We start from the raw sequence: 27,538 nt of genomic DNA on the forward strand, positions 1-27,538 counted from the left end.
TGTGCTGCGGCCAGGGGCCCGCGCCCCTGCCACAACGGCCCTTGTCAGAAGGAAAGCACAGAAAATGGCAACCGAGCACAGAAAACAGCCAATTCGTTTATGCCTGAGTGTGCAGTTCTCATCAGTTCAAATCCCGTTGCGACAGGGACTGAGGAATGAACTTCCCTGTAGCAACATGTCAGGCCCTTTGGGACGAACAGGTGCTGGCTGTACCCTTAGTTCAGGTACACCTGTACAGAAACACCTGTTCTTCCAGTGCTCCTTGAGGAATGGAGTTGCAAAGGCTTTTAACACTGTTGTTCGTCCATGTCACAGCCAGGTCTGCATCTGGTTGGAATGCTTTTAAAAGCTATGTAAAATATTTCAAGCATCACATAAACCCACTCGTGTAGCTATGAAACAATTTCAATTACTTTTTTTTTGTCAGAATGTGAAAACTGTTTTGTCACCCTGTGGATGTGGTACCTAACAAATCTTCCAATGAATTATGAATCCTTCATCCTTTCCCATCCTGGTATTATTCAATGGAATAATTTCCATGTGATCATAGATTTCTTTCTACGATTTTTTTTCTTGCGTTATCTAATTCACATTAAAAAATAATAGATATGACAAATAGACTGTTTACTATCCCAACAAGGGCAAACAAAAAACCAGTTTCAAGCCACGGCTGGTGTGGCCCTCACCTCTCTGTGGGCAACAGTGCTCAAGCTCAACTTTGTATTTAATCCCTCAGGAAAACCTACAGCCTGTTTTAGAAAAAATGATTCTATTATAAATCATTACCATCATTTTAACAATAAAGTACAGTATTCACAAACCAACACACAAAAAACCTCTTTAAACTAAACATGTGGAACTACACAAGTAATTTTTCTATAACCTGTTATTCGCAAGGATTTAGTGACTTTTTTTTTGGTAGTGATTGAATTAATTAATTCAATTAATTAATTTCATGGTGAGATGGGGTTTTTTGTGTATTTTTTTCCCCAATGAAAAAACAAAAGCATTACTTTCCTATTAGGAACTGTCATGTTGTTGGAAATGTTTCTCAATGCTGCAACCTGCTGTTCACTCTCAGCACAATGTAAATAGCCCGGATACTCTTGTGGGGTTTTCTTGGGTGTTAATACTGTGTTCTGGAGTCCTCAGCAGCACAAATCCGAGGAAGGCTGGGAAGGAGCAATACAAACCAAGACAGAGTGTGAACCTCAGTTAGAAAAAGGGTGGTTTGATTAAAAAAAAAGAGTAGTCTGAACATACTTCCAATTTAACATAATTCTATAAAAATTAACACTAAAATATATTAAAGAACTTAAGAGGCACATCGACATTTGCAAGAGCAGCAGCATTTTACCTCTTTGCCCTCCAATGAGCAAGAAGCCTGTTAGCCTGGAACATATATCCCATGACTTCACTGCGCTTTTTTTGTATTAAATGTAAAAACCAACTAATGCAGTGCCTTGTACGAGTAGTACCTGAATGACAGTCATTGCACTTGCTCTCTGCTGAAGGGACCATTCCCTGATGTTGGGGTTTTTTGAGAGCTTTGGGGTTTTTTTTGTTTTGTTTGCTTGTTTAAAGCAAGCCTTGTATAGAATATGCCAAAAAGCACCACATCTCAAATGAGCTCCAATTCTCTGTGATATATCCTGCCCGCTCTGTACATATCCAAGAGCTGTGATTAACAATGAACACTGAGATTTTCCCTCCATGGAACATCTGTGTTATGTCCTAGATCTCTGCTACACAAAATAGCCCTTATAACTCGTATTTTTATGGATGAATATACAGCAGATGCACAGAGATAGCATATTAATTGAGGTTTCAAAATTGGTATCTCTTATTTGAGCTGTAAGTGCCTTTTAAAATGACATAAAATCCCTAAGAACCTGGGGGGAGGGATCAGAAGCAGGAGCTGTGATCTAGTTCTGTTTGTTTGTTGCCTGGCATTACATTAATCCAATCCTGATTGATGCCTCTCAGTGATTTTACAATTTAACTACAAAATTATAACAGGGGAATTGGCTCTAAGGTCTTATTCCTTGTGGGTAGGAATACTGATTTGCATTAATGAAACACTCAGCTCTGGCCAGAAATAGCGTTAGGAAAAAAAAGAGAAAAGAAAAAAAATGAGCTTTTTTCATCCTCAAGCCCATTTCTGAGAGACCAGACAGACTGGGTTCTTTCCAGCCTGGAGGGAAAGTCCTTCTGACCGACCATGACACATTTTGCTGCACGTCCAAGTGCTGCCCAGGATAGCCACGTACATTGACTAAACCCATCTACATTGGTCTCCTGTGCTCATCCCTGCTCAGAGTCATGATCAGTGTGGTCTGCAGAGATCCCTCCAGCCTCCCACCAGCCCTGCTGAGCCCATCCTACCTCTGCACTCTGGCACAGAACAACTGCAGCACCTCTGTCCTCGAGGTCTTCCAGACCCCATCTCTAACAGGTTACTGTCTGCCTTCATTCAGACATGCCTTGGGGGCTACCTTTCTGTCATCTTTTCATGGAATTTCAGTGACCAATTTAAAATTACTATCATCACTGCAAAAAGTTTGATCTTCCCACAGAACTCCTCTCCTTTTTTCCTGCCACAGCAAGGATGGTTGTGTTCCTCGCCTTTCCATATCCTGGCTGCCATACTTGACTCAACTTCCCTCCTACAATGTTTCATCTGAGACAAGTCTAAATCTTGCCACAGGTTTACATAACTCTTTAAAAATCTGTCTTTCCAAGTTAAGAGAACTTTCATCCAAGCTCTTAATTCTCTGAGTGCACCAATACTACTCGGTGTGCTGTTCCAGTGGTAGTGGCTCTGCTGCCGCTCAGCATCTCCCTGGGTACAGTGACCTCTCATGGACAATGCTGGCACTTGGTGAGCAAGGGACATTTTTGTCTCAGCTGGGGACGAGACAAAGGAATTTGCCTTTCCTAGGGAAGAAAAGTAGTAATAATAGAAGACTCGTAAAAATAATTCATGTTAGGCCCAAATAATTTCTACGATTAATACACGAGCCCTCACAGCATCTCATCTTACAGTGAAAGAGTATTTTGTGGAATGCATTATTTTGGTAAATTGTAACTTATAGAACAACATGTATTTGTACTATACTATAGCTGTGATGCTCACCACCACCAGACTCATCAGCACGCTGAGCGTAATGAGCAGGGGAGGATCCGTTCCACACTGACGCACAAAATCCTTCAGTTCATACTTTACAGCAGAAATTGGTGTTTTAATGCCAAGTAGCCCGTTTTGTGTCCCATGACCCTCCATTCTGGGGCTGCCCTGCAGGTGTGCTGCCCCAGCAGCACAGGCTCTGCCCCTCAGCCTCTCCGTGCTGAATGTGCTGCATTATGACACACTGCGGCTGCATCGCCCACGTGGGCCTGCCGAGGCGGCTCCGCTGCGCTGTGCTCAGGGACTCGGTGTCAGCTGACAGCACACACAGCTTGTCTGCACCTCCTTCGAGAGCATTAGCACATGCTACAGGACACCTCACCCCACTCAGGGTGTCAGAGCACACAGCACCAAAGGGTACACACTAAGTTCGAGGCAACCCCCCAACTCCTGTGCTTTTTGTATTTCATTGCTCCGTGTTGTGACACGTTTCTGTTTAATCTCGCTGGTCAGCTGGTGTACCACAGTGTTTACAGTACTGCCCTAGGGGGTTGGTTCATGCCTCGCCTGGTTTGTGCTTTAATCTTGTTTAAAGTCTCTTGAAACAAACCCTGATAATCTACCAGAACCAGAATATTCATCGAATTGCTGTCACAAGGCTAAAGGAAAATGCTTGACAGGGGATAAATTACATCCAGCAGCATGGAAGGAAATAAATTAGAGCCTCAAGGGCAGAACACTCACTCAGCTAGGCCCTGCACACCCGCAGCCATGGGACATCTCGAATCCCAATGCACTGGGAACACAGTGCTTTCTTACCTGAGTTTTGTCCCGCTTGGCCTCAGAACGTACCTTAGTGCCAGGACACAGAACAGACAGCTGAATCCTTCGTCCACTTCTGCTGGCCAAGCACTCCAGTTCCTCCTGCTGACAGCATGTGGCCTTGACTGGTCAGTGCATGAACAGTGCATGAACAGAGCTGTAGTGTCAGTGAGCTGAATTCCACTTCTTTCAGTAATTTAATTCCTAACATTACTCAGTGATTAGCACAGCCTCATTTTCTGATTATTTTTTCTTAATGAAAAGGACTAATGTTTGTTCCAACTCACTGTAGCTTCAGCTTCTGTACTTAGTCAGCCACCTGTGATTATTTAAGGCAGCAAAAACCAAAATAGCCATCAAAATGGCTAAACCATGTAATTCCTGAAAGCTATTTATTACAAAAGTATATTCCTAATGACCCTCCACATTTACAGTCCATTCTCTGTGAACTCAGGCATAAAAAAGAGACCATGGTGAAGGGAAAAAATAATCTAAACCAGTATTTGACCAGGACAGAGATTAATAATTAATTTATTCTCCTTAATCCTCCTCACACAGAGTACAACTCTACCACAGAACATATTCTCTGTGCAGAACAGATGGATTAACAGATTATTTGCATCCATCTAAAAGAAAACCCTCCCACCAACACATACTTAATTCCAATGGCTAAGGAGTGCTGGGGTTTTTTTCCCACACTACACTCAATTTGCCAGGATATGGGAAGGACCCTTCAGGAGCAGCTCTCCAACACCTTCCCTCAGCTTGGAATATTACACAGGCTCCCATCAAGAGGGAAAAAGGCAGACTGACCTAACTACAGGATGATTCCTCTTCTTCCTAACAATGACAGCAATGTAGCTGGGAAGTGGTTGGCCTTAATTCATTTTCTTTGAAAAATTTCAAGTTCAACTTCTGCGTTACTTTTGCAATGCATCTCTAGAGAAAATATCACAACTTAAATACAAGTTAATTTACAAAACTGACTGCAGTATAGTGCTAAACTGCTATAAATCCTCACCCTTCAGTGTGGCACCAGAAGGGACAGAACATTCCATCTGTCGGGATCTAGCCATGGTTACTGGTGCAATTGGAAAGTGACACAGCCACCTCTGCAACAGGTAACACTGGTGGCAGTGACAACCTGCTCCCATTTCAGTCCCATATTCATCACCCGTATTGACAGTCTTTTTGCTTCCCTTGATATCTCCAGCAGTCCCTCCCTTCACATGATCCAAGAAGAATTCCCCTATTCCTTCTCCCTCCTGACCTGGCACACCCACTGCCTGGGTGTGCACACTGACTTGACTTCTCTGACCTGGCTGTGTCTGAGGAGGCTCCTCCTGACCCACCACCTCTCTCTGCAGGAACTGCTCCCTTACGGTCCAAGGCTTACTAGAGCTCACTCCTGTTCCTCAGCAACTTCCAATCAGTTCCTAAGCAGAAAGGATTTTTATTCAAGTTATTTTTTTGGGAACAACTTTCAGTAAGAAGCAAGACAAACAAGAAAACAACTCAGTAGGCATGTTCAACCACATCACTACAGCATCACACACCACAGGCCGCTGGGATTGACCTGTCCAACTGCTCATTGTACCAGCTCAATTCAAGTGACACATACATAAGGCATTGACATCTCTGTGCACTTTAATCAGCTAAGAATATTTCATATTCTCTAATAATGTTAAATCTCAGCTTTTTCTATTATATTAAATTTTACATTTACAATACTTGCAGTGTTAGCCTACGTTTTCCTAATAGTTAGATTGGAACAAAATTAACATTACAGAGTAAAAACTCATGTGCATGAATATTCCATTGTTTAATAACCAAATACTTTGGAAAACAAGAAGAACCCAGACAACACTGTACACTCCATGAATAGAATTAAGACACTGTGTATTGGTCACATGTTCAGGAAACTGTTGCTTGGAAACACATTGATTTGCAGTTTATCTCAGTGTATTTTAATCATCACAAGACATTAAAAACCAGGTTCCTCACATTTCATTAGTTTTAAAACATACTGGAGCTTCTTGAAGATATTCTAACTTTTAGATGGTTCCCTAGATGGCACCCAAGGTAAAGAAAGGGTGTAAGCACACTTGGTTAAAGACTTGGAGAACACTGCTTACTTAAAATGGGTGTTCCTTGGCTGCCAACTAGTACACGGAGCTTTACCTTAGTCAGGTAACTCCACGGCCCCAGCCTCTGCCTATGCTTACTTCCATCCATTCTGATGGATTTACCCCTCACAAACAATATCTATGTCAAAATATTTTACAAAATATCAATTTAATTCCTTTTCTCTTTATTTTTTGGCACTTAATTCGGGGGACAAGGTGAAAGGGAGAGAAGTGAAGGGAAAGAAAAGTGGGAAGAGAGAAAACAACCATTCCAGAATGAACTTTCGCACAAGAGAATGGAATTACATTTGAAGACATTGGTTTCAGTGCACAGGAGAGATGACATTTTAAAATAACTTTATTTTGATCCTCTTTCAAAATCATGATTTAACATCATCAGAAATGAAATAAGAAACTTACCCAGCATATTTAGTTTTAAAAGCATTTAATGACATCGCATATATTTAACAGATAGGGTAAAAGTCTAGAGGTACAGTTCAATACAACTGAAAGCCAGTTCCAGTACTACTCTTGACTACAGGCCCAGTCATTGAAAGTTCATTCCTATTAAATGTAATTTTTGATTGTGCAGTAAGATGAAAATTTTTCATTACAATAGTTACAGTGACAGAAATGCACACTATGTATCAAAGAGCAAGGTAATGTAGCAAAATTATAACACACAGTGCTGCAGCTGACAAGCAAGTAACCATTTGAGTAACATTACTTTTCCAGTAAATGCTTCAGTTCCACTTTTACACTTATTGATGATTTTAAAGGGTTTATTATACATCTAGTCTTATTATACTTTGTACTAGAATTATCTGAAACATACAATATAATGTATTTCAGAAAAAAAAAAACCAAAAAAAAACAAAAAAAAAATTTGAAATTACAGCTTATTTCCAACTGTATCAGCCTGTTAATCCGTGATGAACACCAACATTCTTATCTGTCGTACTCGATGCAGAGACGCCTCAGGTGGTGTTAATAACCAGGGTTGGTCTGTAAGTCATTGCATACCTGCACTCTGTTACAGCAAAGAGAATACACTATCGCTTCAGTACATGTTAGAATCGCAATGGGAGGCTCTACTAGTCAAGACTCAGCATAACAACCTTTAACTGGAGGTGAACGCTTGGAGAATTTGTACATTGGTTTTGGATGTGCACAGTAGATTTGAAAGCACCGCTGCCTTGCATACCAATAGCACTAGGAGTGGGTTATTTTCCAAGACAGCCTCACAAAATTGAGGAACAGTTTAAATATTAAGATCTAATCTACATTAACTTCATTTAAAAAAAAAAAGAAAAACAAAATAAAAACAAAAACAAACCCCCAAAACCTGGTCCTCCCTCTCCTACAGAAGCTGCCCAATGCACCTCATACGTTTGTAACTTTAGATTATTTTTTTTTTTTTGTTGGCTTTTTAAATTTTAAAACGCTCTATAAATAAAAAAATGTCAATCACATCGAGGAACATGAGGCACAGAGAGTAACGTATTGGTTCTGAGCTCGCATGCTGGAATTCCACTGGAACGGTCAGAGAAGTGCAGTGTGTGGAGATGGAGTTCACTTCTTTTTACCAAAAAGGCTGAATCTTTTCTCCTTGTCTTTCTCTTTGTCTTTCTCCCGCTTGCCAGGGCTGGACTCGCTGGTTATTGTGACGCTGGCAGGCAGGGTCTGGGCACGGCTGGAGGCTGGAGTGCTCTGGGTGGTCGGGGACACTTCGATTTTATCCAAAGAGATAGCTGATGTGATGGCCTGAATCCATGTGTTCATCTCCTCCTTCAAGAAGCCCCAAAGGCAGAGAGCTGTTACAATCTGCGTGCCGCACCCCGCTCACACTCACGCAACATGGCAGAGGGGAATGGGCAGGAGTGGGACACGGAAGGAAATAGAGCCCTAACTCATCAACTGGCTCTCCTCTGGCTGCACACCTGCAGAGACCCCTGCTAGGTCTGTACCTGAGCAGCCCTGCTGCCCTCTGAACCTACACCTCACCCACACACATCACTGCAGACCAGGAAATTAAAGCACACTCCTGAGCCCTTAGTAGCTATTTTTCTCAACAGCACAGATATCACAGCAGTAATAAACTGTAAGAAAAGCCAACTTACATCGTCTTTGGCTTGGAAGAGGTATTCGTTGCCATCAGTCAATCTGCAAAGAAAACAACCATCACAAATTTTGCTCAGTAGTTGTCACACTGCTTCAACTGCTGTGTGTTTAGCTGCTGTGTATAATCAGCCTGAGGCACGTGGGACTGCATGGGACAGCCACAACATCTCCACGTGCACAAATACACCCCAGCAACTCATGCTGCAGCCACACACGCTGTATGCTCTGGTCTCTGGATGTGCTCAAGGTGGTGGATGTGTTCGCATGTGTCAGGATGCTGCTGGCTCAGAACTCGCTCTTTCAGGCAGATCTTTTGCAAACACAGTACCAAAGTTTACTCGATACTTTAAAAAGACAAAAGTCACAGGCAACACCCAGAGTTTTCATGACTCTTGTAAAAACCCTGCAAAACTCTGCAGCTACTTGGCTATTAACTGCAGTGGTCATGGCTCAGAGTACTACAGGAGCTGCCTATTTCCACAGTGAAGGCCTGAGTCTCCCTTCGGTTCGATTCCTGTGCTAATTTTACTCAGATGGTTTAGCTGGGATACATTTAACAATGTATGCAAAGATATTAATTAAAAAAACAACTGAATAACACCAGACCAGGCATCTGAATAAGCAGGAGGCAGGGGCACTGGGAACTGTTGCAGGCTTCCCCATCCTTCCCTGCAGAAAGCAAGCATTTTAACATCTCTTTATGAAATGAAGTATCAAACAGTAAAATAACAGTGAAGACAGACACTAGGAAGAATATATTTATGTCTTGCTTTATCATGAAAAAAATTAAAAGAGAAGTATTTCCAGTGCCTTCTCCAGAGGGAGAGGAGACCTGTGGGAGATCCACCTGTGCATGAGCTTGATAAAGTCCTTGGCCTCACCAAGGTGACCCTCTCAGGTGTTCAACAGCACACTCCTCTCCTCAGCCTGGAGAGACAGGCTGGCCATGAGGAGCTGGAGACCTGTCTGTGGACCCTCCTAATGAGAATGAGTGAAGAAAATATCTACATGCAAATACCTGAGAGGCCTGATGCAGGTGACAGGGCACTGAGAAAAAAGGGCAGCTGTTTTTTCTGCCTAACTCTGCATTTGGAAAACCATATCCTTACATTAGCAATTCAGAGATGTTTAAAATAGTCTAAAGGATGAATCACATAGCTGCAGGCCTCTCTTTGAGAAAGCTACGTTTCCCTAAATATTTGCTGTATATTTCCCTATATATTTTCCATAAAGCAAAATTTCCCCTGACTGGGATTCTATCATCTTTAGAGGATTATTGTATCAAAACAAACTTACACCCCCCACAAAACACCTCTGTCTTGGAATACACGAACTGATCAGTTAATAAAGTGAGTCTCCTTTGACAGGATAACCTAGCAGCTGTGTAATGATTACTGTGACACTGCTTTGTGCTTGCTCCCTTTGACAAATGTACCTTGTTTGAGTGTTGGGAAGAGCTTGCTCAGAAAAGCAGATGCTGCAGTTAATATTCATGATGAGTTCTTAGGCTGGATTTGCACAGCAAACACACCCACAACAGCTTTTCCTATAGGCAAAATGCTGCCACAGGTTTACCTGAGCTTGAACACATGCTTTTTCTTCTTGTAATCGACCGCTACTTCACAGACTGCGTCCTTCAAGCTGACAGGAATCTCGTTGTGATAGGGGATGCCAGAAGCAGCAGCTTTGGAATCCTTGTAGAAGCCCATCTCTTGGTTGTTTATAACACAATACACGTTATGCCATGACCTTCAAGACAGGGAAAATAAGAAGAATAGTTATAAATCTAATCCTCACTCTTGCAGAACTGGAGAAACCAAACACAACTTTTCTGTAAGATAATGGAGATTAGTTCAGTGTGAGAATGTGAACATAGCCTACTCTGTCCCATAAAGTGCAGGCAGGGAATTCTCTCATGAATGTACAACTTCAGGACAAAAGCACTGATGTTGGGCCAAACAGAACAGAGATTTCCAGAGCTCCCTGTGATAGCCTGTCCTCACTGTGGGAGGGCTGTTTGGCAGGCTGGGCACTTTGGGATAGAAAATGATTAACCTTTTAATGTCAATGCTCTGTTGTAGAAGGAATTCTCACTGTGCTGCAAACTGATGAATGGACTGTGTGTGATATCCTTGATTGACACAAATACTCTTAGTGGCATCATCTGCCTCATTCTCCAATAGAGCTGTGAAAAGAAATGATTACTAGAAATAAGAGTACCCAGAGACACTAGTACTAGTGGCTGTCACTGCCTCAAAGTCATTCTCTGGTGTGAACAACTCCAGTGGAACAAAAGTCCTAGTAGTGAGATACTCAGTTGTGATCTCAGCTCTGCCGAGTGCTTCAGCTCCTACCAAATCCCACAGATGTTGGTTTAACTCACGGCTTGCTGGTCAGCATTTTCCTTGTCAGCCAAGTCATTAATCTGGTTTCAAGAGCACTCTCAGGTCACAAAGGACTCTAGTCTGCTTTGCCAGTGCCGATAAAACTCAGAGTTCTGCCTGTCTGAGACCCACAGGACTGGGTCCTTGAGAATGGAATTGACTATGGCACACCAATCACCATCACCCTCTTTCCTCTGCTGAACAGATTACAGAGTAGGTGGAGAGTGGTAATGTGCAAACAGAAAATGTCAGAAGAATATGAACATTTCTAGTCTCACACCTACGTGTTTTTCTTTTCTTGTAGTAACTTACAACTTGAGAGATCTGGAATCAAATCCCACTACTGCCACAAATCCATCATGTGAAGTGGGAGAGTCGTGGTATCTATGCCTCACTTTTCCACCTGCCAAATATGGCTAACACTGCCTTTTCTACCATCTTTTGGACTGCAACTTCACCACATACAGTGCTCAGCCATGCAGCCACAGTCCCCAGAGCAGCAAGAATGTAAGCTTAAGAGGTCTCTAGGAGCTGTGTGAAGGCAGCAGCAGCAGGCCTGGTGCCAACTGTCTGACATCTTGGTGAGCTCAGCTGCCATGACTTGCATTACACATGAAGCACTTTACCTGCTGGAGGCTTTCTTGCTGTGTGTCTCCCACTCATGTTTACGGTGTAAGAAGCCCTCCATCTGAGCTGAAGGAATCTCCTGGGTTTTGGCTGGTAGTGTAGCAGCAGTCTGGGCCTGAACAGCGGTCTTGGCTTTGCGGTCTGACGTAGGGGAAGGAACTGGACTAGACTCTTTGGAACTCGTCCTCTGTTCTGCAGCTCCATTGACCATTTCATTTGTTTCTGCAGTTTCTGCCACCTAGGAACAGTGGAGAACAGGTTCAGCCAGAAGCCTCCCAGAACTGAGGTATCTTGCAGTTAATCTGTCTCCCTGCACAACGTGGCTGTGTATAAACTTTGCCTGGAGAATGACACAGGCCAGTAAGTTCTCTCGCACACTCCATGGAGACACAGGAGGCCAAGGAAATTAGAAGGTAGGAATGGATTAGTACCCATTTTATAGGTGGAGAGATGGGAAAATAAGAGCAGCTGAACATCAGTGTGAATTTTACTGTGCTTTGCTCTGCTGGTCAATTCATATTTTTTTATGCATTGTAATTCCTAAAATGAGAGCATTTGATTCTGTTGCTAAGTACTCAAATGTTTGGAACAGTAACAATCACACTTTCTGCAAACCTAGAGGAACAGTAGAAGTTATACACATCAGCCACCTTAAATACATTTATGGCATTACTGGGGTATTAAAGGTCCATAAAAGGTATTAATTACGAGTCAGCAGAGAAAGATGTCACAATCGCCCAGGAGCATTTACAAAAATGTGTGCAATTCAGTTGTTTCTGTAAAAGCTCCTTTCCTGCTTTCCCCGTTCCCCTAGTGACACAACAAAATCAAAACATGCAGAAATTAGAGATTACACCATGCATTTCATCTCCACCATCCCAGTTAGGAGATTGGATTGTAAAGACAAGGGAATTGAGATGACGTGTCAATTTATCGAGGTCTGTTTCAGACTGGGGTTATTAGGTGGATTGGATTTTGGTTAAAGGAACTGAAAACCACGACAGTCACACACCATCACACAGCTATTTACCCCCAAACAAAGACAGAACCAAGGCCTTGCCCATCACTTGCTTTGTTGGTCGCGTTGCCTGTCGCACTGTGATCGAGATAGCCTAGAGAGCAGCCGTGTTTCCAGCAGCTCTCACTGGTCAAGCTGTCGACGTCTTCAGGAGCCATTCATCCAAAAATCATTTAAATTGGAATCCTAATGGCTATAAGGTTTTGAAATGCAGCTTGGTCCCAGTTTTTTTTTCTCTTGTGCCATTACTTTGACATGTAGAGCCGTTGGTAGCAGCTCAGGAGTTACACAACCAGTGTGTAGTATTATTATTAGCAAGTTACTAAAGCTCGGTGCTGCTAACGCTCTAGTAGATTACAAACATTCTGGACTGTTTTTATGCAGACAAGCAGGTTTTTGTGAATGGCACAATAATTAGACATTCCTACTTCTGCACATGGCCTGGACAAATCAAAAGCAGCCGAATTATTATGCAACAAACTCAATTTCGCCACTGTTTGCTAGAACTTCTTATACCTGCCAAGTATCTGTTATTGTGCCTCACACCTTGTACCTCACACATTGACCTAGGAAGATCTAAGGATCAGCTTGCTCTGAATATGGGAAGGATTGGTTAACTGCCTTTAAACAACCTAACTCTCCAGAGCACAGACACTACACCACTGGCACAGGGAAAGAATCACAGCTCACATTGCACTTCAGTCAGATCTGTTTTACTCTGGCCCTAAAGACATGTAGCCTGATGCTGCTTCTGCACAATTAGGATAAATCTAAGCCACCAAATCTCATTACCTGTATCCAAATCTCAAAATATAACAAAAATATTGCATTAAAGGAAGTGGAGAAGGTAAATAGATGAGGCTGAAATTATCCAAACACTGCCAGAACAGAGAGAGTGGAATGAGCAACCAGCGAGTCACCCCTGAAAGCTCAATTAATTGCCACCTGTGCTGATCACCCACAGTCAACAGATCACCTTCCAGAGCAAGAACAGCCCTTTGCAAATCTTTCTGTCCAGTGACAGTTCCTGTATCTCAAACTGCTTTCTTGCTGTCTGGAGCCTTGTCTGACGGGCTTGACACCTCTGCGACCAGCACTGAGGAATTACACAGACCACATTAACTCATCTCTACACCTTTCATAATCTCCCCAGAACTAACTGTCACCTAGACTGACATGGAAAGCAAAGTGTTTGCTGCAATGATACCAGCAAGATGTGAAAATATGACTGATTTGGGGGTACCTAGAACCCCTAATCTGAGGTAAACCATATCAGTTTCAAACCAGCAGCCACTGCACAGCTCCTCAATGTATTTTATGGGAAATAACCTGGAATTCAGTGCTGCAATCTGCAACCCTGTGGCTTAAAACAGTAACTGATCACACCACCAGACCTGCAACTTCTGCTTCAAATTCTACGGGTTGTAAAAGGGCTATGAAAGGCTTTTCTGATGCTCTTTCAGGTTTTATTTCCTTTTCACATGTTATCTACAATTAACAGAAAACAAGCAAAACAAATTGGAATCATGAACAGCTCTGCAGAGGATGAAAATGGAGAAAAAACAGGAGCTAGACAAACTTTAATGGAAACATGCGTTGGGCATGCGGAGACAACGCCACGGAGGACAAACATCAACAGCAAACCACTGTTACAGCACAACAGTTCTCAGGTACATGGTACAGGTCTCCTAAGCGGGACTGAGAAGTTAGTTGCAAGTGCTTTAGTGGCTACAGACTACTCTGTAGATGTTTAAAGCAGGACTGGGACATGCAACAAGACAGCTGGTGACAATGACGGGAGACGCCCCTTTGGTTCTCATAGTGCTTGAAGCAACATTCAGTTCATCAACTCAAGGCTCTGCACCACAGCTTAAGAAACAAAGATGGATTTGCCTTTTTCAGATGCAAACAGATGACAGCCTCTAGGTTGTTCTGGCCAAAGGACCTTTCTAAGGCTTTAAGCCAGTCCCATGGGATATAATAAATAGGTGAAATCTTACACTGCTAGGGCCTAAAATGGTAACCTGAATCGATGACTTAATTTTCTTCATCATAAAAGTGGATTTTTTATGTAAGTCGATATAAATAAAAAAGTCTAACTCTATAAATTACTTCTACTTTTTAGCCAGAATACATTTGAGGCCTTCCCAGACAGTAGAGTCTGAAACTACAGCTATACTGCTCTGAGAACTGGCACACTTCAGAGGCACAGAGAGCAGCACTGGTGTAAGCAGCCACCAGAGCATCCCCATAAATTCATATGGAATTTTTAAAAGCATTAAGAAGCTATATGCTGTTACCCTGACAAAAGAAAAAAACAAAAACACATGCATCATGAGGTGGAAAGACAAAAGTACAGTTACTGAAGCACATCCTTTAAACCCCCTTTCTCACTTCACAAGCTCAGCCCATACAGAACAATCCAGCCACACTGCCCATCCAGTTGTCAGAAGTTGAAATTCTGATCAACAGCAGCATATCTTGTGCCTCACGTCAGAACTGACACAGCTGTGTATACCTGAGGTATTGCAACACGACACTCAACAAACTGAGCAAAAAAGTTCTCCTGATAGACTGAAGTGCAGATGACAAAGATGAACATGGAAATGCATTATGTATCATGGTAATAAAATAAAATAATAAAGAAGCAAACAGGTGATGTACAGGGCTGTGCTAACCAACAAGATGATGAGCTGGGATGCGCTTGCAGGCCCCTCACATTCCCTGCCACAGCTGGACAGAATTCTACAAACATTAGAATGTTAAAGATGAACCAAAAGGCTTTATTTAAAGAAAGAGAAAGATGGAACTGCCAAGTATTCTAGGTAGGCAGTCTGTGTGCAGACTCAGACCTAACTGGGATGGGCTATTGGAAAGATAAACTTGTGCTGAAAGGCATTTCCTCCCAGAGCCCTAGGCTGGGACCTGTGTTTGCTTTGCCACACTGGTAAGAGCCTGATATCCATGGATCTGAGCCTGCCAGGAGCCTTTCTTGCATTGAATATGACTCTAGGTTCAGTAACAAAAAGAAGCATCACTTTTCTCACCACACAAAGCATTAACTGAAACAAGGAGAAGTGCAGGAATGGGATGGAGAGAGGAGCCAGATTCAGCTCCTGTGTTGCATTAACTCTAGAGCCATATTTACTGGCATTTTTATGGCTGCACATAAAGAATCTTGGCATGCATCCTGACTCTGCTGGGACATCCCCTAGCAAGAAGGAACAAACCAGGCATGGAGCATTCAGCCTGCATTTAGATCAAATAAAGAGCTGGGATCTTGGACCAATGTATTTATTAAGTTTTTAAAAAAAGCATCACAACCTTTCCCCAGGGGGCTCCACCCTACTCTCACTGCGTCTCCAGTGCCCATACACTGAATTGCTGTAGTGCAAACTGCACAGGACTGAGGCCAAACAGGGCCCCAGCACAGCTTTTCAGTGAGATCACAACTCTTCATGAGGACTAAATCCCAAGATAAATCTAGATACTGCTTTGTAATGGTTTATTTCACGTTTATTTTTCTCTGCAGTCAGTGAGTCCATTCTGCATGGAATGTTATACAACTAACCTTAAGGCTTTTATTTGTCCATAGTTACACTCTATCCTCCCCTCCCAGCCCTTCCTGCCCAGCTCACTTATGTGGATTATCTTTGGCCTTGTAAATAACTGGCTTGCTAATGCAGCTGATTTAATAACGTTGCCGTGCTGAAACCTGTTAGTATAACTCGATGCGTCATACCTGTCAGGTTCTAGTGCTCTTCTTCATTATGATGTAATCTCATTAAATCTCAATAACTCATATAAAGGACGATTTAGCTGGAAAATCTTAATACTATTAGCGACATGAAAAACTCACAGTAAATAACATGAAAGAAATGTGTCACCTTAAAGCAACTGAGTGTCAGTAGGGAGGTTCAAATAAACAAAGATTAAAGTGAAGCAAATATATCTCCAAGGGTCTGCTAATTAAATAAAAGTCAACTGATGGGAAGGAAGAGAAAAGCAGCAGGGAAATCTGAAGCCAAAAGATGAAACCAGTACAAGTAAACCATACTGAAAAAAGGTGTCTTTTGCTGCAAATGATTCTGTGTGTCACAGTCCAGACCACGATCGGTCATTGGCTGTCCGTCTGCTAATAAAGTTTTTGTAGTTTTGGTAGGTTTGGGAGCGGTAACTAACCCGTGGAGATTCCTGGTCTGATGGCAAACCATTTTGGGAAACTTGTTCTCCTTTTGTTCCATCCCTGTAGGGAGAGAGGAAGAAGAAAATAAATTAAGTTCTTGGAAGTCACCCGTGTTTTTCACCAGAATGAGATTTTCCTACTGAATACTGCACACATTTAAGTATATTCCTAAAATCCTCAGGCCCAACTGAATAAGTCCAGTGTAAAGTGAGACCAAATTAGACTACTGACAGTTACCTCACAAACAAGACTCCTCCTATCACATAAATAATTTCATGTTCCTAATGTTTCATGGATGTGCCTTAAAATCTACCTCTATGTGATGCTTATCTAACAAAAAAACCAAGACTGTTCAGAAACTGTAACTCATAACTCAGGGGGTATAAAACCAGCATTCCTACTTCTGGGTCAGGGATGCCCCAGCAGACAAAACACTGCAACAGAATGGAAAATGGGAACATTAAACTTGGCAGCAAATTCAGGGGTCTGGGGAAGGTCCCATCCCCATAAACCACTGAGTCTTCTAACAAGGGTCACATCACCAAACTAGTATGACCTCCTCTCCTTTTATAGCACATCTTCAGCCTGAGGATTCTGTGGGCAGAACCCATGCGAAGTAGAGTTCAGCTTACCACTGCTGCTGGGAGTCTGCATCCTCTGCACCCTTGGTGCCGGGCTCCGGCGCGGGTGGCTGCCTCTTCCGCTCCTCTTCCTCTTGCTGCCGACGTACTTCCAGCAGTTCCAACTGGGAAAGGAAACATTTGTGTGCATTTCAAAGTACTGCCTATTTTTCAGGGGGATTTCTAGAAACTAAAAATAGCTCTGTACGTTTTTTCTGAAACACTACTGAAGCTAAAGTGAATTGGAATAAACCTGGAAGGCTTGTGGCATACAGCACCAGACCCCGACACTGAATGGAGGCCTGGGCAGCAGCTCCCCACTCGCCATGTCTATTTTCCAATTCGTTCTATTAGAACAAAACCCAGACAAACAAAAAAGCAGTCCAAGTTATTAAATTATCAATCAGTGACAGCCTCTTGTCTGCTTGTCATACACAGAAATAAAATGTTCCACATATGAACCCTTGAAATTAGCCATCTCCTAAAACCAGCCCAGTTTGTGAAGATGCTGAGGAACTCCAGTTCCTCTTGTCTGCAGCTGTGATGCTCAGTGTGTGTGAAAAACCAAATCACTTCAACTTCAGTGTCTAAAGCCAAATTGTTCTCCAAAGATGGTAACATGCTCGCCAAGCCTTAATTACTGACATTGCAGCTGTGCTCAAACTGGGGTTTGGGTTTTGTTTTTTTTTTTGCTTACTGTGTCTTTCTTGGGGACAACAGACAATAGTGTCTTGCACTGGAGCAGTCACAACACAATAAACATTTTTGTCAAGCTCCTCTCCCCACCGCTGTCATCTTTAACCAAAAACCACTTGAAGTGTTTTGATCAGGTCTCCACTTGGAATCCCCCTTCCCTCTTAGAGCACAACCAGTACAGCAGAAGGCTGAAGCAATCCGCTCAGCTCTTAAATTTGCTTCTGGGTCATCACTCCCAGGCCTGTGACAGCTCTTGCTGATACTAAGGTCATTTATCATTTAAAGTTTTTTTTCCTTGCAGGCTGTTGAGTTCAAATTAACCAGAGAGGGTTTAGTATGGCTTGGGGACGTGAAACTCCAGGCTCTGGGTGGCTGGCTGAGGTCAATCAACAAATGATCAACAAATGCAGATCAGACTGGTGATGCCGGAAGTTATTCCAAGAGGAACGGCCAAGGGAGGTTTATGGCACTCACCGTGGTCAGTCTCTCCAGTGCTGCAAACCTCTCGTCCCAGGTGGCTGCAGATTTTTCAAATGCTTCATGTCGCTTAATTAACTTTTCCACTTCATCAACACTTTGACCTATTTCACGACTGGACAGGTAGGGCTCCTGTCCCAGCAGCCAGGCCTCAGCCACACTTGCGTCTCTTGAGAACTGGTGTACCTCCAAAACTGAGCAAAGAGGCAACAGATATCAGAACCATTAATGTGACAAAGAGCATCATGAAGTCATCAGACACCTTCTGGATTCATTTGAATACAGCTCAGGGGACAAAGTACATATACTTGGCTAAGTACCTTCCTTAATTAAGTTCAATGAAATTATTGAAAAGACAGAAATTTGTCCTGTTAGCTTTGCTTTGAGGAAAACTTAAAGTTAAGGCCCACCTTCTCTTCTATTTAATTTTACAAGTTCAGTGTAGCGGGTTTTTTTGTTCTCATCTGCTGTAGCTTACTAACTTCAGAGCAGAAAGTCTGGTTTCTGCTGGTTTTCCTTCTCAGACTGTTCTGTCTAGGGAACAGCTGCTCTGTAGCTGCAGCTGCCTTCAGCAAGGAGTATTTCTGAACCTCAGATGCTTCTCTACAGCGCTACAGTTTAAGGTTTCCAACCCCTTTCTTAAGGGTGTTGGAACTGGGCTGTTTCTGGTGTAAATCTTGCAAAAAAAGAGGTGTTTACAAGTACACCTTCTGTCAGTGAATTGCTCATCCACATTCCAACCTCGCAGGCATGGTACATGAAGGAGGTAGCAGGGCTTTGCTGTTCCCTATTTTTATAACAGTGCATCCTTTGTAGGATTACAGTTAGAATGTGACACCTGTAAAATATGATAGAGCTCCAAATGTGATCATATAGAGTAAGACCTTTGGTGCAGGTTTCTTGGTTTGAAATTCTCCATTATTTTACAATCAACAGGTGTGAACCTTACAGCTATTCCAGCACAAACACACTTCCAAGGGCTGTAACAAAAAAGTAAGGAGATGCAGGGTTTTTTCTAGTGCACGAAGACACAGTGAAGTGAGAGTTAGATAGATACGGCCCTGCCCAAAGGAAATCCAAGGATGTCCTTACTCAGTCTCAGCCACTCCCATCTGTCTTCCCATTTGTCAATCATTTCTTTTCTCTTTTCTGTCAGCTGCAGCAGCTTTTCCTTGATCTGGATTGGAGAAGAAAGTGTAGGGCTGTTAGACAAGCACAGGCAGCAGCTCACCCCACCACACCATGCAGCCAACAGCACTGACGCCACACACTGTGTGAGCTCATCAGGAAGTGACTTCAATGTGAAAACAACAGCTGGTTTTCTCTTCTAAGTATAAATAAATATGACATTTGCATTAAAATATCACATTTGCATAAGAGTTCAGTGTCTGTTAAAAACTATAGCACTAAAAGCATTGGATAAAAAGTGTGTAATGGACAAACAAAGCTAAATAGTGCAATTGTGCATTGTATCTTTGCCCTTTTTGCAGCAAATAATGCAAAATATGTGGCTCAGGACTGTTACAGAACCTCTCCCCTTCCCTGAGGGGGCAGTTTGGTTATCCTCCCTCCCCCAAATGGGGGCAGGAGAACTGCGTTAAGCCTCTGTCCTCTGGCCTAGACACAACACAAAATAAATCAAGGCCTTAAGCAGATGGATATAGTTTTCTCTTAATATTCCCTGGACTTCCTCCCTGTAAGACAAACGTTTTCCTGCTCTTTCTCCCAGTAGGCCTCTCTGTAGCATTCCAGTTCCCCTGTACAAAGTTCAGGCTCTCACAGCTGCCTCTGCCCTTGCTCAAGAAGTCACCTTTCCATCCCAGAACCTTCTCTCTGCAGAATGAAATGCAGCAACTTCTTTGCATTTCCCAGATTGAAAATGACACTTTAAATCCCGATGCCATCTCTGCTACCCAACATGAACTCAGAGTTAGATTACACACTGATTTGCCAGCAGTAAGTGCACCAGTCCCTGAGGTAACACACATCATTACGAACACACAGCTTATTCATCTACAGATGACACAGGGACGGTTTCTCCAGCTGAAATGACACCCCTGGGCCAGGGACACCACGGCTGTCCCCCCTAAGTAGCACAGTACCTCCTCTGATGCATAGTGTTTCCTTGCCAGCAGGGACTTGCCCAGCTCAATGCAGGTAGTGAAGCTGTCGTTTCGGGCATCGATTTCTGCTTTAATACCCTGGTGATTGTTCATGAGGAGTTCCACAGATGAAACATCCCTAAAATGATCAGAAACATGTATTTCAGATTTAACAGCTGTTACATTTGCAAACAAGTTATGTTTTCAAACTGACCCACAATTGAACAATAAAAAAAGAGAATCCCTAGATTGTCTCTGTATTTCAGGAAACCTTTCCTTAGGAACAGCACCATCTGGTCCAAATCAGAGATCAAATATCCACCTGTGTGAGACGGAATCTCTCTGGACATCATTTTAGGTTGTGATTACTTGAGCAGCCCCAGCCTCACACACAAGTAAACCACTGCACCACCAGCAGCCTCTGAAAGCTCTTCCCAGTGATGCCCACTCTTACAGACGTTCCTCAACTGACCTGCAGCCTTATCTTCCTATACAGAAGGGATTCTTCACATTACCTTGGCTTTTCCTGGGCTTCTATTTGCCGGATAACGTCCTCCATCCAAAGCATGAGATCCCGAACCATGCTGAAGAAACGGAATTTGTCTCCTGTGTCCACCAGCCTCACCCTGCGGCCCTCACAGGCATCCAGCAATGCCTTCCATGCCTCTAGGACCTCATTTTCCCTCTTCTGGATGTCATCAGCTTTGTCTCCAGCATAGGCAGCCTGGAGGCGTGCAGCATCCTCCTGCAGCTGTCTCACCTGGGGTGTTTTGGGAAGAGACAAATGCATCAGCAAGTCGATACTTCTGAGTCATTTCTAAAGTCACTGCAAATGGTATTTGGTCTGTCGACCCTAAAAAGGTCTATTCTGTTGTTCAGTCAGTATATCCCTCGGAGAACATTTTACTGTTGGGTCAAGGGACCCCCAAATAGCAAGGATCTGCCACTGCCTAAACCTGCTGTTAGATGTGGTGCCAAAACAAAGAGACATAAATACCAGGACAAATGGGGACCACTTTCATCATCAAATTTTCTTCCTCTCACACAAGTGACACTGCCACTTGTGAATGCTCTATCCAAGCCACCACTCCAGCTCTCAGAGGCATTTTTTCAAAAATGTGGATAATGACTTCAAAGAGAAGAAAATTTGGAAATTTAAGACCCTTCTACTATTAGAAATCTCTTTTCCTTTCAAACACTGTCTTAGGACATCACATGCTAATTCTTGCATGTTTCACTTACTTTTTGAGCCAGGAAACATTCTATTAGATCTTGCCTAATTTTTTTTGTTTTAACGTCAAATGAAACAGCCTCCTAGCTACAGGAACAGAGATCATGCCACTCTCATAATGATCCATCTTTGTGCTCTGGGTGTTTCACCCAAAAATTATCCTACCCCACAGCTCTCTGCAATGATTACATATTCCTTCATTTAGGTCTTGATTATAATTACCTTTTTGAGAGACTGGGATTGATGTTTTGTGAATGTCTCCCATTTTCTGTATAAAATCTACAGCTTCTGAAAGTAAAACACTTGGAAAATCAAATGCTTGCTATATCCCCTTGATTCTAGTGTAAATTGCAGCATAACCAGGGATTGGTAGGCCATAAAAGCTCTTTCCTGACCTACTGGGTAAATGCAGTGAGTTGTAATTCCTTCATTCTTTAAGCAACTTGTTCCCTTCCCAAATTCTCTGGATGGCAGCTGAAGGCTGTATTTTGATTTAGAATCCCTCATGTGCTGTATGAGCAGCTGCTGCTGCCTTGTACTTAACATAACTTGGCTTCAAAAGATTCAGAATTAGATGAAGTCTGGGTGTTTTCGAAAATTTTAGCCTGGACTATGGACATTAAATCTTTTCAGACTGCTCTTAGGAAGCATCACAAAAGGCCATATTTAAGTCAGAATGCCTAGGTTCATAACCAAGTCAGATAGCATCTGTGTAGGTCTTCAGACTTCCTTTGCCTCTCGGAAACTAAAAATCAAAAGTGCCTGGCACAGGAGGGTTTGGCTGGGGCTTTTTGGTGTTTTCCCAACCAACAAAAACCAAACAACCCCCCCAAACCCAACCAGGTTTACACACGGCTTCATATTTTGTACTTGAAATCAATACAGAAGCTCTCTGCTTTTATCATTTCTTCTTCAAGGACAGGAAACAAAATAGCATCAAACAATTGCCAACATATTCAGAAACCTGTGTGCTTACAGATTTCTACTTGAGGTAATCAACCTAATGTAATGACAGAGAAGCAGACAGACAGATAAGAAAATGATGCAGGTGAAGTTATTCCCACAGAAATACACTTGTGAAGCAGATGGCAGCACTCTGTCTCCCAGCCATGGAGGGGCCAAGGGCAGCAGCAGAACTCTGCAGCCCAGGCTCCCATACCCACAGTTCACCTGCCACACACCTGGGTGCCGAGGGCCTGGATGTCATGCTCAAATGTTGTGTGCATCCTCTGTAGTGTTTCCACTGTGTTTTGGTCTCTACCAAGCTCTTCAGGCAGTTTCTTATGTTTATCTTGAATACGCCCTAAGATCTCCTTGGCATCATGGTAAAATTTGTGCAGTTCATATGAGGCTGCAAGAATTTGTGTTCTCGTGTCAATGAGCTCCAGGAGGTCAGCCCAGGCCTCATTGAGTCCGTCCTTCCACTCAGCAATTGTGGCAGCATCTGAGTGCCCAGAGTTGATGAGTTCATCTGCCATGTGGTTGACAGTATCCACACGCTCCTGTCCAATGTTCCCGGTGTCTCGGGCAAATTCTCGGAACCGCTCCTGCAGCATCTGAAAGGCACAGAAACAGCCTCATGCAGCACTGTGCTTACAGACTGACCTGAGCACACCAAGCCAGACACCCACAAAAGGATGGCCAAGCTGCAGCACCTCCAAAGAACTCACCGTTACGTGTTCATAATCCTGGCCCAGCTCGTGGGATCCTGCTACCACCTCCCTTTCAGCAATCCACTGTTCCAGGTCATCCACCTCACGGTTCAGCTGGAACAGCCGGTGCCTCTCGTCCAGCTTGCCCCTTCTCTCCTCTGCCAGGTCCTTCAGGCCTGCATACAGCTTATCCACTTTGGACTGGCGCATGCTGATACGCTCACTGGAAAAAAAAAATCAAGTCTTCACTGTCCTTATAAATAAAAATAAATTAAGAAAAACTACAAGAAATAAACATCACACACAGGGTATTTAATCCATGGAAAGTACATCTGCTTGCATGCAGGAATTTGACTTGGGCACACTGGACTGACCCTCTGCTGACAGAGGTATCTGCACTAGCTGACTTGTCTGTGCTGTCCTGTAACTCCTTGGGCTTTGGAGACAGGAGCCAGGAACCAAGCTCTCCATGTGTCTGGCCTAAGATCACACCAGAGCCTTCTCCTACAACTACTTGCAGAATCTGAGCTGCTAAGGCAGGCAGCAGCTCATTTTCATTTAAACTCTGCTTCAAAGTTCAGCAGTATTCATGGGTTTCTTACCCTTAAGCTCAGCATTTCTACAAGGCATTAATATTTCTACTTGCTGTATTTTTTGCCTATATTTTGTCTGAGTCACGCAGCCCTATGAAACTGCCTTCCCTCTGCCTTGTAAAGTTGATGTTATTCCAGTACTCAGCTCAGGCAGGAAATCCACTCTCATCAGCAATGTTCATGACCACAAGAGAGTGCTTTTGAGTTAAATAACAACCTTCCACCGGAGGCAGTGTGTTTGCCCTAAACCAGTCTCATCCTCCCAGCCTGTGCAGGCTGAGCAGTTAAATACATGACCCTCAGAGTCGAATCAACCTTGAAGCTGAAGCCAGTGGAGAATTCTGTATGCTGAGCTGCATCTCTTACAGCAAAATGATTCTTAAGCTTCCTGAATCCTCCCCCAGGGAAAGCCATTTATGAAAGTTGAGACAAATTCACCAAAACCAAAATGTTATTATGTGCCCATGTTTAAAGCATCAGACTCCCGTCTCTGATTCTGCTGGAATCTCAAAGAGAGGAGATGAGAGGAGGCAGATCTTGGGGAGCACTGCAGAAAGATAAATGACACTGATCCTACGGGCTAGACTCCTGCAAGTTGGTTGCAAGAGTGAATCTGGACCTTGTACCTCAGGACTGCTACACCTCTGTGAGGCTGAGCAGTCCTGGCAGACCTGACACCACCAGCCTGCACATTTACTGAGGGTGTCCAGAACCATCCCAAATGATTTCTGATCTCCGGCCAAATCAGGGTGGTTCAACAAGCACCTTGAACTGAGTGAGGCTCCTCTTCCTCTGTACACTCTTCTCAGCTGCCTACTCTTTGCTATAGTCTTTGTGGGTCAGAACAACCCAACAAAGGGACTGAACTACTACTCATGATCCAGTTTAAAACAGCAGTCAATACCTTTCTGGGTGATTATCTGCCACCAAAGTTCTGCTGGTCTTTGAAAGCTGGTGCACAGTTTCAGCATAGTCTTCTACAGCTTGTTCCAAAATCTGGTGTTTCTTCAGCATGGACACTGCACTCTGTTCATCCTGTAAGGATAACAGAAAATTACAGTCAAGTCCCTCACTCCAGAGAATGACACCACACAGCAAGTTCAAGTTGGTGTGTGAGCAAACAGTGGCAGCTATTAAGAACTGTAAGTAACTGCTCCCAGGTACAGCCTGAAGCCAAGCTGTCCTGCCAATGGTATATTAATAGTTGATGTCACAGCAAATGGTACCCAGAGAAAGCAAAATAACAAGTGAAAGAGAGAATGCAACAGCCCCTCTGAGCTGCAAAACAAAATAACATCAGCTGTGCATGGAGCATGCTGAATTTCATCTTCTATGAAGCTCTTTCTGTGTTTCCACAACACTGGTGACTGTGCAGGGCTCAGAAACATGGAACAGTTTTAGGTACATCACTTGTTAGGCATCTCAACAACAGCATGGCACAAAGGAAAGAAATCCTGTGGAGCCCATGCCAATGGGTTCCCCACCAAGCACCTGGAGAAACTCTGATCAAAACTTTCTATGCACTGTTATGACTAAGAAAAACAGCCCCCAGCTCTCAGGGTTAACTGGTATTGTATTGTCAATAAGTCTTTTCAATGAAGATTTTGCATAATGAACTATTTGCATTAATACTCCTTCTTATTTGCATTGCTTAGATAGAAAAAACAAAACAAACCCTCTTTAACCAAAGACTGGACACCCAGGAAATGTGCTGCACCGACACAAAGCTGATTTTTTTTTTTAATCAGGGCAGTGAACAAAGTGCATTTACATCAATACAAATAAGATCCAGCACTAACACCTCCTCAAAAACCAGGAGTTCACGTTCTCTTTGGTCTGATGCTGTTCTGTTTTCATGTCACTGGGAGTCAAAGCTGGTGCCAGTGGTACCAGGTGACTGACCACCAGGCCCCATTTCACAGCCAGTGCATTGTGCTGTCATTCAGAACTAACAGAAAACTGGACCTAACTGGACCACACTGGTAACTCTGACCTTACAGTAAGAGAAGGCATAAAGTTGCCATCCGCAGTCTGAGGATGCTTCCCTGGCTCTGTACAACAAGGCCTATCCCCAACACTATCAGATATGTCATAACAGAGAGAAGTGATGATCGCTTGAGGTTACAGCCAGGAATTAAATTTGTTTGTGTTACCATTACATTAGTGACATATTAAATTATGTAACCTGCCTCCCTCTAGTGAAGCAATTAAACCCAAACTAGTGTTGCGGTGGAACTGCTCACCTTGGCTTTCTCTTCTGACATCATGTAGAGCTCCTGCTCACTCATCCAGGCCTCAGCCTCGGCAGCATCGAAGTAATACTGCTGTGCTCTGTGAGACTCCTCCAGGCGCCTGTGGCGCTTCTCCGTCTCCTCAATGAGGAGGTTCCACAGCTGCTTCAGGTCTGCAAGTCTCTGCTGAATTACTTCAGCGTTAGGGCTGCTCTCCGTGATTATGTTTTGACTCCTCTCAAAAATGTCATCGATACGAGGCTGATGTCCCTGGATTTCTTTCTGAAGGGTCTACATGGGAGAAAAGCCAACTGATGAGAATGGTCTTAAGTCCAGAGGGGCAGCAAAGCACACACCATCAGCATACATGCACAACCCCAGGTTGTGCCAACACCTGTGGTCACACCACAGCACCCACTGGTTTTACTCCATACCTTTCCTTCCTGAATTAGTTAGCACTAAGGAGAATTAGCAGGTATGGAGCTCTAACAGCACCTACTTACCTGATTTTTCTTTATTAGTAGCTGCACAGTCTGGAGGTTGTGTCCATGATCAGTAGATGTAGCTATGGGCATCCTCTCTCCAACCCACAACTGAAAGGCAGAGAAGAGCATATATGATTTCACACAGTTTCACATGCACTTGGGGCAGCAGAGAGAGGCTGGTGCATACAAGCTGCAAAAAGCAGCAGTACTCCAACATGCTACGGAGGGACATGATCAAGAGGTTTCCTCCTGGTTGTGATATTTTCCTATTGGCTGGGGAACAGGATTCCTTGGATACTCACAATTTCATCTTCCACGTCCCGGTTGAACTGGTGGATCTCTTTGGAGGCCAGCAGGTTTGCCTTTCTCTCATTCAAAGGCTCCAACAACTCCAAAAATTTCTTCTCTACAGTAAGGCGTTTGCCATCGACTTCATCGGTACTTTTCCCCTCCTGACTTAGAGCCCTTGCTTGGCTCTGCAGCTCCTCTATCTCCTTCTTACGAACATCCATTTGGTTCTCCAGCATCTAAACAGAACATGGCAAAAAGGTCCTGAAAACTGTAGTAAAAGCAGTTGGTACAATTCAGGCATGTCAATAGCTGCCTAAGAAGGAAGAACAGATGCTAGTCAGTGGAGATTTACCACATGAACAATCATTGCAGCATTCACATTGCAAGGACCAATGCTTGAACACGGACTCACAACTGTGAGCACCTCCTGATCCCTCAACCATGGATTGTGCAAATGGTGAATTTGGCCAACAACACAGCTGAGTCTCTTCTTCTCAGTTGTTCACAAGGTACCCTGAGACATTGTGGAGAACACACAGTTAACTGCAGGCAAGAGCTTCATTGCTCCCTTCTGTCCCTGCTACTTCCTACAGCAGGGAATCATGGACTGACCAGCTTTGGACAGGTCTGAATCACAGGCAGGGAGCCATGTGCAGGGAGGGAACCAAGAAATTTACATCTGATTTGTTTCTGGGTGTATTTTTGGCTCTTAAAGATACATGAAAGAAAAGAAAAGAAAGAAAAGAAAG

General features: G+C 43.4%; 1 protein-coding gene across 2 annotated transcripts in view; it reads right to left on the reverse strand.

The window, feature by feature from the left end:
* Positions 1 to 6,415: 6,415 nt before the first annotated feature.
* Positions 6,416 to 27,538, reverse strand: part of SPTBN1 (spectrin, beta, non-erythrocytic 1) — an 83,005-nt gene continuing 61,882 nt past the window's right edge. The window contains exons 20-35 of one of the 2 annotated variants that reach the window (XM_009081277.1): positions 26,801 to 27,025; positions 26,517 to 26,606; positions 26,026 to 26,304; positions 24,687 to 24,817; positions 23,208 to 23,412; positions 22,719 to 23,093; positions 20,822 to 21,066; positions 20,307 to 20,445; positions 19,297 to 19,381; positions 18,202 to 18,398; positions 17,044 to 17,156; positions 16,408 to 16,471; positions 11,207 to 11,445; positions 9,772 to 9,945; positions 8,196 to 8,238; positions 6,416 to 7,863 (exon numbers count right to left, since the gene is read on the reverse strand). In XM_009081277.1, coding sequence (XP_009079525.1) covers positions 7,648 to 7,863; positions 8,196 to 8,238; positions 9,772 to 9,945; positions 11,207 to 11,445; positions 16,408 to 16,471; positions 17,044 to 17,156; positions 18,202 to 18,398; positions 19,297 to 19,381; positions 20,307 to 20,445; positions 20,822 to 21,066; positions 22,719 to 23,093; positions 23,208 to 23,412; positions 24,687 to 24,817; positions 26,026 to 26,304; positions 26,517 to 26,606; positions 26,801 to 27,025 — 2,820 coding nt within the window. In that variant the 3' untranslated portion in view covers positions 6,416 to 7,647. Of the gene's footprint in view, positions 7,864 to 8,195; positions 8,239 to 9,771; positions 9,946 to 11,206; positions 11,446 to 15,782; positions 16,472 to 17,043; positions 17,157 to 18,201; positions 18,399 to 19,296; positions 19,382 to 20,306; positions 20,446 to 20,821; positions 21,067 to 22,718; positions 23,094 to 23,207; positions 23,413 to 24,686; positions 24,818 to 26,025; positions 26,305 to 26,516; positions 26,607 to 26,800; positions 27,026 to 27,538 lie in introns of those variants that run through there. The other variant, XM_009081278.1, reaches the window with a different exon arrangement.

This window comes from Acanthisitta chloris, unplaced genomic scaffold (genome assembly GCF_000695815.1).
Source record: "Acanthisitta chloris isolate BGI_N310 unplaced genomic scaffold, ASM69581v1 scaffold24818, whole genome shotgun sequence".
NCBI lineage: Eukaryota > Metazoa > Chordata > Aves > Passeriformes > Acanthisittidae > Acanthisitta > Acanthisitta chloris.